The sequence below is a fragment of the Amphibalanus amphitrite genome, unplaced genomic scaffold (genome assembly GCF_019059575.1).
Source record: "Amphibalanus amphitrite isolate SeventyFive unplaced genomic scaffold, NRLGWU_Aamphi_draft 001125F_arrow, whole genome shotgun sequence".
Classification (NCBI taxonomy): Eukaryota; Metazoa; Arthropoda; class Thecostraca; order Balanomorpha; family Balanidae; genus Amphibalanus; species Amphibalanus amphitrite.
Window position 1 is genome coordinate 56760 of NW_024882619.1, and position 12579 is coordinate 69338.

General features: G+C 54.0%; 3 protein-coding genes across 4 annotated transcripts in view; 1 reads left to right on the forward strand and 2 right to left on the reverse strand.

Moving 5' to 3' along the window:
• The first annotated feature begins 675 nt into the window (after positions 1-675).
• On the forward strand, positions 676-10506 carry LOC122370350 (adhesion G-protein coupled receptor D1-like). 2 transcript variants are annotated; one of them, XM_043345856.1, is made up of 11 exons: positions 676-805; positions 5022-5114; positions 5309-5512; positions 5820-5975; positions 6207-6341; positions 6769-6882; positions 7307-7437; positions 8109-8222; positions 8922-9153; positions 9562-9761; positions 9995-10505. In XM_043345856.1, exons 2-11 carry the CDS (start codon positions 5030-5032, stop codon positions 10049-10051), a joined length of 1428 nt encoding a protein of 475 aa, XP_043201791.1. In that variant the 5' UTR covers positions 676-805; positions 5022-5029; the 3' UTR covers positions 10052-10505. The 2 variants fall into 2 exon arrangements, with proteins under 2 accessions (XP_043201791.1, XP_043201790.1); XM_043345855.1 differs by lacking the exon at positions 676-805 and adding an exon at positions 1120-1165 and having other exon boundaries at positions 9995-10506.
• LOC122370345 lies at positions 2833-3162 on the reverse strand. The gene has a single exon (XM_043345850.1). It carries the CDS (start codon positions 3160-3162, stop codon positions 2833-2835), a length of 330 nt encoding a protein of 109 aa, XP_043201785.1.
• A 993-nt stretch (positions 10507-11499) lies between the features above and the next one.
• The window catches only part of LOC122370346, a 30061-nt gene continuing 28981 nt past the window's right edge, over positions 11500-12579 (reverse strand). The window contains exons 36-37 of the mRNA XM_043345851.1: positions 12225-12445; positions 11500-11942 (exon numbers count right to left, since the gene is read on the reverse strand). Coding sequence (XP_043201786.1) covers positions 11606-11942; positions 12225-12445 — 558 coding nt within the window. The 3' untranslated portion in view covers positions 11500-11605. The remainder of the gene's footprint in view (positions 11943-12224; positions 12446-12579) is intronic.

Here is a 12579-nt window from a genome sequence, read left to right on the forward strand (position 1 = left end):
TTTCATTCCTTCCCTTTCATTCTCCGAAAGATTCCTCTGTTTCTGCTCCTTCACGGGTCAGGTTCCCAAAATCCTCCTCACAGAGTCCTGGTTATCCCCATTATTCTTGCAACTCTGACCTGCATCCCGTGGTCCTCCATGCATCTCCTGGGACCCCTGGTCTGGTCTCTGTGGTCTGAACAGTGGACACCCTGTTTCCGGTCCGTGGTGGTCTGTTCTCCCCTGGTCCCCTGGTCTGGTCTCAGTGGTCTTGTGTCAGGTCCGTGACGGTCCGCCGGCGCTGGTCCGGCTCCGTCCTGGTCCGTCCCGTGTCCCCTGGTCCCCCTGGCCTGGTCTGGTATCGGTGGTCCAGACCGTGAAGAGTCAGCCCACCGGTGCAGGTCCTGGTCTGTCCCGCGCCCTATCTCCTTGGACTGGTCCGGTCTGGTCTGATCTGGGTGATCCGATCCGTGGCGGTCCGCCGGCGCGGCTCCGGGTCTGTCCCGATCCCCTGATCCCTGGTCTGGTCTGGTCTGGTCTGGTCCGGTCTCGGTGGATGGTCCCTGGCGGTCCGCCGGCGCGGGTCCGGGTCGGCTGCTGGTGACCGGCTGTTGACGCCGCCAGTTACTGCGGTGACCCGACCAACGGCTCGATAGTGTCCGGACAACGGGTGGCCGCGGGCCGACACAGGGGCCGCGCCGGCCGGCCGGGCACGGGGCCATAGAGCGCGCCCGCCACCTCCAGCCGACGGGACCAGAGCCGGCCGACTCTGCGCCGGCCGCTATGTGAAGTGGCGGCCCGGCCAACACCGCAACACGCAGAGCAAGTAAGTGGGCGATACTCCCGGCCAACACCGCAACACGCAGGGCAAGTAAGTGGGCGATACTCCCGGCCAACACCGCAACACGCAGAGCAAGTAAGTGAGCGATACTCCCGGCCAACACCGCAACACGCAGAGCAAGTAAGTGGGCGATACTCCCGGCCAACACCGCAACACGCAGAGCAAGTAAGTGGGCGATACTCCCGGCCAACACCGCAACACGCAGAGCAAGTAAGTGGGCGATACTCCCGGCCAACACCGCAACACGCAGAGCAAGTAAGTGGGCGATACTCCCGGCCAACACCGCAACACGCAGAGCAAGTAAGTGGGCGATACTCCCGGCCAACACCGCAACACGCAGAGCAAGTAAGTGGGCGATACTCCCGACCAACACTGCAACACGCAGAGCAAGTAAGTGGGCGATACTCCCGGCCAACACCGCAACACGCAGGGCAAGAAAGTGCGAGAGCAGCAAAACCAGCTAAACCACAACAGGTAGAGCAAGTAAGTGCGAGAGTGACAACCTTGCAAAACCACGTCGAGCAGACAAGTCAGTGCGAGAGTGGCAAAATCAACTCCAAACCAAGCAGTCAGAGCAATTTCCAAGTATGACTGTGAGGCGGCAATTGGTCAGAATGAAGCCGATCGGTGGCCACAATGTCCTGTGTAGTCGCGAGGTTGGATGAGACAGGTCACTGACGGGACTTTATAGATGCTATGAAGGTGATCAATGCAGTAACAATAACATATTGCAGGAGCTATCAGTGGCGACAACGTATTATCCCACAAAACATTTTGGAGCGACAGGCTCACTTTCTGAAGGGGGGGGGGGCGGGCGCCCGGACTACAGTGGTCATCGGCGAGGCTCACTTTCTGAGGCGTCGGTGATTTATTATGGATTACTATATTTTAGCGCTATAGGTAGTGCCGCTTCGTTCGGGCGATGTCCAGAAAATTAGTTTCTGTTACGCTTGAGCATACCTATAAAAAGTTTTCAGAATCTTTTTTCGCATTAATCGATTTAGTTTGTCTTCCATTAGAAATGTATGCAATTTCAAGTGTTAAATCGCTTGAGCCACCATTCGTGCACAACGTTGATCTTGCTGGCGGATTAGTTGATCATACCAGATGAACCCTGATAATGATGGCTGAAACGTTTTACCAGAGAGATATGTTACCTACTGGCTGACATGAAGCATGAAATCTACTTCCCTACTTATATATTGCTGCACTCTATAACTTATTTATTTCTCTGGTGATGAACAACCACTTCTTGTGAATAACCACTTTCAATGTGATATTTCCAAATGAGACAGGCGTAGCGCCATAACTAACAAGCTCAACTTAATGGTATCGTATCGCATCGTGTCGTAATCCTCGATGCTAGCTCTCAATCAACACAAGAAGCTCTTTTTATGCAACAAATTACTAAGATCTCAAATTGTGGACAACTCTCAAAGCACCATATAAACTAAACCTAAGAATAAAAAGTGGGATGATACCTACGCTAACGTGAAAACTTGTGCGGAACAAATATGCATATAAGATACAATAGGTACATATGTGTGACGGGACGGGACATGGCAAAACAGTCGGTGTCGTCAGCGTTACTCAGTGTGTGACGTCAGAGCTGACACCTACCTCCGCGGCCTTCGCCTGCGGCGATAGCAGCGGAGGGGGGGGGGGGAGGGGGAGGGCACCCCTCTGCAACAGGGAGGGCGGGTATGATCTTTGGAAGACAACACTCATCGGATGATCGCCGAGCTTCCATAGCAGACCCAAGCATCGTGCCCTCTAAGCAGGATAAGCCTCATTTATTTGACCGGGAATTAAAAATTGTCCAAGTTCTAACATACAGGGTGTTGCAGATAAATCCGACACTTGAGAGGCAAAATACGAAATCGGCAATGAAAGCATGAATATTGCACACACAGGCCTGGCATTTTATTCAGCACCAGTTCGAGTCATATGCTGCACTTCTACTCGATGTAACCACCGTCGGCGGCGACGACCATCTCAAGCCGCGGGCGAAATTATTCGCACGCCTTGGCGACCGGGTCCTTGTCTACGGCGGTGAACTCTGCCACGATGGCGGCCTTGAGAGAGTGGACGGTATTGTTTGCGTGCTTGTTGGTCTTGGCCTCGATCACGCCCCAGAAGAAATAATCGAGGGGGTTGCAGTCAGGTGAGGAGGGCGGCCACAAGTCCGGCGACCAGTGGTGAGGGACGTTGTTGAGCAGCCACGCCAGCGTCGTCCTGGCCTTGTGCGCCGGGGCGGAGTCTTGCTGGAAGACGTAGGGGCGTCCGTTGGCGATCCTGTGTTTGTGTTTTGGGGGAGGCAATTGATCATAGAGATGTAACATACTGCCCAAACTTTTCATCGTGAGCATAGCACTCGAATAAACACGTTTTTTCCAAGTGTCGGATTTACCTGCAACGCCCTGTAAAATAGTAATTGATAATTTCCGCAGACGGTAAATTAATTGGGTTGCAGCAAAAGGCAAAATATACCAATTATTCTTCGTCGAATACACATTCTTATGATTGATATATGTAGAGCCGTATAAATAGCGTTCCTATATAATGGATATGGAGAAACATAGGTAATGGATAGATATAAGGAAAGAGAATGGAATAGACACACCTATAGGCTATAGGGAAGAGAGAGGAAAGAGGAGAGCGCGGGGAGAAAGAGAGAAAGAGAGAAAAAGATAGGGAGAGGGAGAGGGAGAGGGAGAGGACAGGGAGAGGGAGGGGAGAGAGGGAGAGGAAGAAAAAGAGAAAGAGAAAGAGAAAGAGAAAGAGGGAGAGGGAGATGGAGAGGGAGGAGGAGAGGGAGAGGCAGAGGGAGAGAGAGAGAGAGGGAGAGGAGAGAGCTTTGTTACTGTGGAAAGCTCATCACATTTTAGTTAATCCGTAAATGTCCAGCCGGCGGTAGCACGGCTGAACTGTGCCCGCCAGCAACCATGACGACCGGAGACTGCAGCTGATCAAGAGAAGATAACACCAGCGCTCGCAGGGTGACTGGCTCACCGGTCTCTCCGGTCTCAGTGCAATGAATAATAATGGCGAGTGACAAAGTCGGTGTGGTTTCTTTAAGGATAATACCTTTATATGACGGCAATAAGGCGGCTATTTATCATGTCTTGATTGCTTGGTTATTCGTTGCGCTGGGTTTCCATGGGCGAACGCGACGAACCATGGGTGAGGGGGAGGGTATTAGGCATTGACGCCTTGCGATTCCGCGGAACCGTTGGTCGTATAGAGTCGGAGAAGGCTGGAATCGAAAACCCTCCACATAGAACATTTTTGGGACCTTTGTAATGCTGCTTATGTTGAGGTGACAGGTTAAGTCAAGTTCAGCAGATGCCATAATCAAAAGTTTCGACGTTGCTCGCTTTCGAGCCCGGACGGCGAAACGTTTAGTTTAGCCTGCAGAACTATACGACTTAACTTTAAACCTAGAAAGAACAAGTACTTTAGTTGGAACATTAAGCACAAGGTCAGGTCACCAAATGCCATAATAAATCAGTGCCAAATACATGGGATCGAGGCACAGGTTCTTAATTGTCTTCATTTTGCTCGTAAGACACAGCAGTATAGGACAATTCAGTGATTAGAAATGGTGAATTATATAACACTTTAAAGGCTTGCAGGAGCTACTTTAAATAATTTTCATTATTCCTAAAAAAACAGTAAAACATTTGGTGCGAATTGGTCTTCAAAGTATGTGGAAGCTGGAGCAGCAGCTCCAATTTGCACCTGATAGACGATGCTGTTGCTGTAACCGCCCAGTTGAATTGGAACCAGGAACGTTGACCTCGCATGTTGCGTGTTACTCAGAAACTCGGACTATTCGATGCCACAAGGACGGGCGTTTTAGCGGCGAACGACACTCGAGAATAGACAACACCTGTCCCTCGCCCACCTATGGAATCACGGCACAGTCATAATGCAAAAGAAATATGGTATCGATCGAGTCGAAATGGCGGCAGACCTTGGCAATGTCATTGAGCGAGATTGCGGTGAATTCCATCCTATCACCCATCATTTGTAGAAAAGGATAGGCTCTTCCGATGCCATTTCTTTGGTTGCTACAACAAGCACTAAAACGTGCTATTTAGAAATCTGTTATATGATGTAAGCAGCCTACTTCAACATGAAAAGAATGAACGTCCCTTGCTGTGTTTCGAACGTTGCTGACGATTCTCCGCTGTTGCAGGCAGAAGGATGCGCGCTCTCGGGCTGGCTGGCACTCTGTTGGTCATCTCCGCAGCTCTCATTATCCAGCCGGCAATAACCGAAGCCGCCGAAGGTGAGCACGCACGATACGAGTCAGTGGAATCAGGGGTAGTCGGTGCATATTCTCCATAGGTGTGTACTTGTGTCATGCTTCATTGCACGTGCAAGGATGAGATAGACTCAGTGCGCACCATTTAAAATCTCTGAGTCACCGGATGAGTGACAAACCCAGTTGAGTTCGTGACATCTCTCCGCACCCCCGTGCAGATGTGGACGGCGGCTGGACGGTCTGGTCGCTGGGCGGTAACTCGTGTAACGCCACGTGCGGCACCGGATACTACCGAAAGCTGCGCACGTGCTCCAACCCGAGTCCGCAGGGCGCCGGCCAGCAGTGCCTCAAGCAGGACGGCGTCACCCGGGCCCTACAGGAGATATCCATAGCCGAGTGCAACACTCACCCGTGCGCTAGCGGTGAGTCTCAGCCAGCTGTGTTTGTACGGCATGTAGGACGAGCCGATTCCTTATGCGGTCATCTTGTGATCGTTCGGAGCCAGGCAGCGCCGAGCAGCAGCGGAGATGGCTGTAGTTTAATTTGCATTCTTCTTGATGGCTGATTGTTCTTATACATACAAGGTAACGGCATTGCCAGACAATGTCACAAGCCTGCTCGCGGAACAAATCTTCAGAGTTTTTATGCTATTAATTCTATGGACTGTCGGTGATTCAGTCAGTTGACTGGGTGTTGACGCGCTGCGTCTGACGATATTCTCTATTGCAGGCGGCTTCTCCGAGTGGGGTAACTGCACGGTGGAATGCAACATCGGAAAGCAGTTCCGGTATGCCATGTGTGGCGGCGAAATCTGCGCAGAGGGCACCAACCAGTACGTCGTGGAGGAGCGCGAGTGCAACACCTGGAACCGAAGCTCTTGCCCGAGTGAGTAACCGAGCCCAGGACTGTGTGAGCCCGTGCGCTATGACAAAATTATATGTAATCGGTGCCTCCATTCCCGATCTCGAGTACGTTTTTTACCCGTAACAAAGTGTCTTTGCAAAGTTTACTAAACAAAACCAGCTTACATATATTTTACGGAAACCGCTTTCTCGGTTTATAGGCTGAAGCAATATGTGTCCTTACCGAACCCATTTCATTGCCTGGTTTGTACAGAGCCCTGCTTAGAGTACGCCAAGAATTGTCCCGAGTATGCCATTTGCGAGGACAAGTCGGACGACACGCGGCCCAACCCCGTCTGCAAATGCACCATGGGTTATGAAATGAACAAGGCCAAAACCCACTGCCTGAGTAAGTGGTTCCGATCGCCGTATCAGACTTCATTGAGCACGTCTGGGAGTGAAACAGTCAGTCAATGAGCGAACTAGATATTGAGGCAATGGGAGAGGAAATGAGTCGGCAAATGAGTTAGAAAATGAGTGAGAAAGGAGTGAGAGAATGAATGGGTGGTGAGAGTAAGTGTCTGAGTGTGGAAGTGAGTGAACAAATGACTGACAGTAAATGAGTTAGTTAGACAGTGAGTAGGTAGCGAGCAATTTATATCTTAACCATCTTTTTGAATTTCCAAAGCGTTTAAGCATTATCTTGCATACAATGTGTCACTGTCGAACCCTACCATTCTATGCGGCAACTGCCGAGTCAGTTTGTGTTTGTGTGCTGTCTTAACCACGAGTGTACTGCGAGGTGCCCGTTTGACGCTGCTGCTGTGCGCGGACAGGGCCGCCGCCCACCACCCCCACCCCGCGGCCCATCCCCACATTGGCGCCCGAGGAGAAGACGGTGGCCGTAGTGGTCTCAAAGACCGCCTCCACGGTACTCATCGTCTTCGTCGGTGAGTGTGACGTCACAAGAGTCTGACGTCACTGGACGGTGACGGCAGTGGCATGCAGTCGCTGTTTAATAATGCACCCGCACTGGAGTAATAATGCTGCAACATGGTTTTTAGTTTGGGCGGTCGACCTACTTTATCGACCCTATAGCTGCACGTTAGCTGAACTTCACCTGCTTTGTTCCAAACGGGTGGACAGAAATGGGCGTCATAACTTAAATGGAATCGTGTTATTTTGCTCACATATTAGCACGCGAAGATATGATCCATCGAAAAGTGTATCCAGTATATCCTTATCAACAGCAAGACCCAAATAAGCACCTCCAAGTCCTAGCAGCCCTGCCTCCATCCCCAGCCTGGCCAATCAGTAGCTGCATGCACCATACTTTAATCGACTGAGCGCTGACCGTTGATCCGTCGTCTGCAGGGATCACGCTGACCTTGTTCCTGCTGCTGCGGATCATGTCCCCGGACCGAGTGATCCAGATGAACATGGAGATTGCCATCATCTCGGCACACATCTGCCTCATGTTCCCGCCCGAAACGGTCCAAGTGGAGGTACGAGTGGAGGGAGGGGCTGGCCGAAAGACTGTCTCATTAGAGGTACAGGTCTCGCGATTTTTAGCGGTAGGTTTTGCACCTAGAAAATTTAGTGTACTTCAGGCTATATCTTCGTCGTCTTAAGCTTTTAAGTGTTGAAGATGCGATCGACTTGTTGGGTAACAAGCCGGCCATGATCGTGTAAAATGGCTTCATCGTAGATCGATTAGTTTCTGAGATATAACCGGAAATGTAAAAGTGCAAAACCTACCGCTTAATCTCGCGAGACCTGTACCTACCAAAAGGGGGATGGGCGGGCAGACGGTTTGACGGGAAGAAATGGATGTGGGGCTGCCCGGGAGATAACCGGTGCTTCACAGACACCGGACAGCAGAGAATGAGATAAATGGGTGCCGGTTATCTGCGATTCCTCGAAGAATTTGATTCGGATGTTTGCTCGGATATCCAGACTCGTACGATTTCTGCATAAGCGTTTGCAAATCAGTCAAATTCTATGACAACCTAAATAGTAAGAACTTTCATCAATGCGAAGGACTCAAATGAGCCAGCCTAGAGGCCATTCGAATTCAAAGTCCATATACAAAGAGAAATCGTTTAGTTTTCTTTCTCAATTGATGCAGAAATCGAAAAGCGCTCAATTGACCACCCGACGGCTGTATGTTTTTCAGATATTATGCAGGATCATCTCCATCCTGATCCACTTCTTCTTCACGGCTTGCTTCATGTTCATGCTGCTAGAGTCTCTCCATATGTACTCCCTCGTTGCCTACGTGGTCAAAAAGGTGAGACAACTGGCCGTCATACACGCTATGTCCTGTGGGCCGTATTAGCTAGCATGATTCCAGAGTCAGACGCGAGGCGAGGCCAGCTATCAACAATCAACGAACATCACCCTGGGGCAACCAGAGTTTTATGCGACGCTAAGGAATCGAGCAACCTTGCTAGATATACAATGTACAAGCATGCAGTCTAAATACAGATTAGCGATGAAGATCAGCGGATAATGCCCCCTTGACATCGGATAATGAGTGGCTTTATGCATTTATTAATAACTTCAGTCAGGAAATGCCCGAAATGCAATACAATAAGGCATGTGAAAATGCGAGCATTACTCAAGTAACCCCCTGCTACCGAAAACAACAAGGGGCATAACATAGTCTACTGTCATTGAACAGCCTCCAGCCGAAGTCTATCGACCAATTGGCATGTGATACATAAAAGACGCATTGTGCTCGTCTTCCCTGCCACGGAAAGGCCTGCACACCGCCTCCACTGTTCACGGGTCAAGCTGTTCATCGCCTCCCCATGTTCAGAGAACACCTTCTCCCTGTTCACAGTCTCCACTGTTCACAGGTTAAGCTGTTCACCGTCTCCCCTGTTCACAGGACGACCTGTTCACCGCCTCCCCTGTTCACAGGGCAATATGTTCACCACATCCCCTGTTCACAGGTCAAGGTGTTCACCATCCTCCCTGTTCACAGGACGGCCTGTTCACGCGCGTGCAGAACACCCTGATCGGCTGGGGCCTCTCGGCGTTCATCGTTCTCGTGACGATGAGTTTCGAGTACGATAACTACGGCGGCGTCTACCACTGCTGGCTGCAGATGGACAAGCCGCTCTGCACCGGACAGTACATCCCCATCATCGCCATTATGATCATCACATTCACGCTGATCGAGGCGGCCGGCGCAGCCGACTACGCGCCGCTCAAAGGTACGGCGGCAGGGGGAAGGCGGGATAGGGGAGAATGGATGAGACAGGAGGACCAGTGGTTGATCTCAGATGTTGGACTCTTCCTTCGTCCTACTGGTTTTACAGCGGGAAGTACCGCACTTTGTGCGGTCCGGCTTTCAAGGAACTGACAATGATGGAGTCGGCCAATGGAAAATAAGGCCGAAGCGTGTGGTAAATATCGATGCAAAAATGCACGACACATACATACGTATCTAAAAGTGACAGCAGTTTTCTACGTACACATTTGCATGATATGGACAGCTTCATTCAGGTATTTGAGACACGTGTAAGTAAACATTCACCTCAAACGTATGTCTCTTTACCCGTTGAGCCCGGGATAAGCCTTTGAGCTTCAAGTTCACCCCTCCGTTTGCCCGCCTGCCGCAGAGGTGGACAAGTCTCAGCGGCTGTCGGCGCGCATCTCCCAGCGGTCCAATCTGATCATCATGCCGCTAGTGTTCGCCTCCTTCGTCATCGGCATGCTGAGCGAGTACGAGCAGGACCTGGCGCTCTACGGCACCTTCTCTGTCCTGAACGGCATCGTCGGCGGCGTCATCTTCTTCTTTCACTGCACCGGCAACCAGCAGGTGAGCGATGAGAACAAGGAAGCGAGAGAGAGGATTGGTCGGAGGGAGGTCGAGGGCTGCGCCGTGACACGGCGGGGTGATAGGGTGGGCCTGCATTGTCACTGGAACGCAGTGCCAGTATCGTAAATGTTGCGAGGAAAAGTGATGTTATATGACATCCTGTGCTGACTGCAGTTGCAAGTCGGCGTTGTGATCCAGTAATAGCGTGACATGACGCGCCCCTCCGTCGCCAGGTGCGGGCCAAGATGGTGCGCTGCTGCCAGATGCTGAAGCGCCGTCGCCGCCGCTGAGCGCGCCCGCCGCACGAGCAGGCTGTGCCCAGAGACCTCAGCCAGGCCGCAGAGCCTGAGGTGCCAGTGGGCGCGGCCCGTCGGCCGCCTCCTCCCGACAGGGACGGGAGCGGAGCGGCGCGAGCGGGCCCGGCTGCCCACAGCGCGCCCAGAGGCGGCGCGCCCGGCCGCCGGTACGGACCCCTGCTGCGGGTGCCGCGCCGCGGCACCAACAGCAGGGGTCCTGCCGTCCGTGTGAAGCCTATGTTCCAGGTGTAGAGAAGCCTGGTGACGCCGGCGCGCGGCGGGCGCCGGCCGCGTCCGCCGCCGCGCCGCAGACCCTCCGTCGCAGTCGCACCGCTTCAGGACGCGCCCCTCACCGTCTCTCAGACCGATGTCGTGTTTGTGTTGGTCGGCAGTCGGCGGTGGGTCGGCTCGCGGACCGAGTCGCCGGTGAGGCCGCTGCGCCCCGCGCCGGCCGCCGCGTCCCGCCCGGCGGTCCGCGCGCCCCCTGCCCAGCTCAGCCCGTCCGGTGCGCGGTCCGCCGGCCGGGACGCCCCGCGGCGCCCCCCGCCGCCCCGTGTGCCGTGCCGAGTGCGTGTGTTTTCTGGCGGCACGGCGCCGCCGGACCGGCCAGCTCCGCCGGTGGCAGCAGCGGGGGCCATCCCGCCACAGAGGCGTTTCCACACACCGGCGGAGTTGGCCCGTCCCCCGGCCGCGCGCGGGGCCACCAGCCGGCCAGACACCGGCGACCGCACCGCGGGCCGACCCGCCGGCCCTCCCGCCGGGCCCAGCTCAAAACGATGTGAATTCTCGCCCCCGTCCGGCGTCAGAGTTCCTTCCGTTCCACGCCGCGGGCCGCCTCTGCAGCTGTCGTCTGTCCTGTCTCTCTCCGCTCGATTTCGACTCTCCTTTCGTCTATCCTCGACTGTCCTCTCGGCACCGCCGGCGGTCTGCGAGGCACGTGTACATCCCCAGACCTGATCAAATATCGGGGACCGCCGGCCGCGCCTGTCCCGCGCGGACCCGACCCGGCCCGAGCCGCCGTCCCGGCTGCATATATGAGACTGGGTTGCCAAGCCGTACCATCCCGAGAGGGGGACGGCGGCGGGCGGGGTCAACCCTCACCCTCCACACCTCAGTTTCCGGCGGTCTGCGGCAGCGTTCACTAAACTCATGTGCGTCCCATGATAGATAATTGCGACGTTTTCTCCCTCATTTGTGAATAAATATTTGGTTGGAAGATGCCGTGTAAACTCGTTCACTAATAAAGAAAACCCTGATACTGGTGTGCGGTTAGAAGGGAGTTCAGAGAATCAAGGCCCAAAATACGCGATGATCTTACTCAATGCACTGATATATTCATGAAGAGATCCGTTCAAAAAAATTACCAGCTCACTAGAAGTGGATATACAGCCACGAATAAATAAGCGATTAACAAAAGTAGCAACCAGGACAAAACAATTCCAAAGTAACAGCCAGGGGCCCAACAGCTAACAACGCCCCGACATCCAAACTTCACAGCCGTCCGAACCCACCGTTCTCTGATCCGCAGAACCACTTGTCGATCTCCTCCTACCAGGCGTGTCCCATGAACTTCCCAGCAAACACGGCCGCCGGGTAGTGTTCCTCGAGCGCGAACATATCCAGGGTGGGTCTACCGGCCACCGCCAGTTGGGTGGCCAGTCCTTCCATATTGAACACCTCCAGCGATGCGGCCGGTCCCACGCTGAGTTCCCCGCGCGGCTCGAAGCCGCTCGGACCGCGGTACTCGAGGTACACGGCGCGTCCGTCGGCGGTCAGACAGGCCAGCAGTAGCTGCTCGGAGGGCAGGGTCAGCAGGCGGGCGGCGCGAACACCCCACACCGGCACCGTCTGCAGGTGTCGGAACTGACTCCAGGCCGGCTCCAGCCTGTCGAAGAACAGAAGGGGGGGGGGGGAGGTGTTAGAACCGTGCTGGGGAGCGAGAGGGGAGAGGTGCAAGAGCTGGGACGGGGACGAGCCGTAATGGACGACGGCAACGTCAGAGCCACTCACAACAGAACTGCAAAAAAGATAGCACATATGGCAGCGATAGTACCTGCACCCAAAAAATTCACTAAAGCATCAGTTGCTAGCCTATTTTCCTGTAGCCTGCCAATAACTATCAGTCCACACCGGCCATCTTCTGTCCACCGGAGCCCCTCATACTTACCCGTAGATGTCCACGAGGCCGGTCAGTTTTCCCGAGTCGGCTCTGGTTACCGCCAGCAGAGTCCGCCCGCCCAGCTGGGCCGTGGTGACGCCCACCGCAGCGGCAGCTATGGTTTGTCTCCGGGTGAGACGCAGCAGCTCAGGGTCCCAGCACCACAGGTCCACCCGACCGCCGCCGGCTACCGCCACACACACGGAGCCAGACGCGGAGTATACAGACGCCTGGGGAGGAAGAGAGAGATGGTCAGCAACCACCACACACACGGAGCCTAAGACAGTACAAGGACGCCTGAGGAGAGGGGAGGGGAGGCAGAGTACACGGACATACTTCATACATAATTGCACCACAAACTTTC

What these genes read in the sequence shown, in the direction of transcription:
- LOC122370345 (XM_043345850.1), bottom strand. Translation starts at nt 3,162, where the DNA reads ATGTTACATCTCTATGATCAATTGCCTCCCCCAAAACACAAACACAGG.
- LOC122370350 (XM_043345856.1), top strand. Translation starts at nt 5,030, where the DNA reads ATGCGCGCTCTCGGGCTGGCTGGCACTCTGTTGGTCATCTCCGCAGCT. An exon ending in CACTCACCCGTGCGCTAGCG is followed by an intron (nt 5,513 to 5,819) that starts GTGAGTCTCAGC and finishes TCTCTATTGCAG; the next exon opens with GCGGCTTCTCCGAGTGGGGT. An exon ending in GGCCAAAACCCACTGCCTGA is followed by an intron (nt 6,342 to 6,768) that starts GTAAGTGGTTCC and finishes GTGCGCGGACAG; the next exon opens with GGCCGCCGCCCACCACCCCC.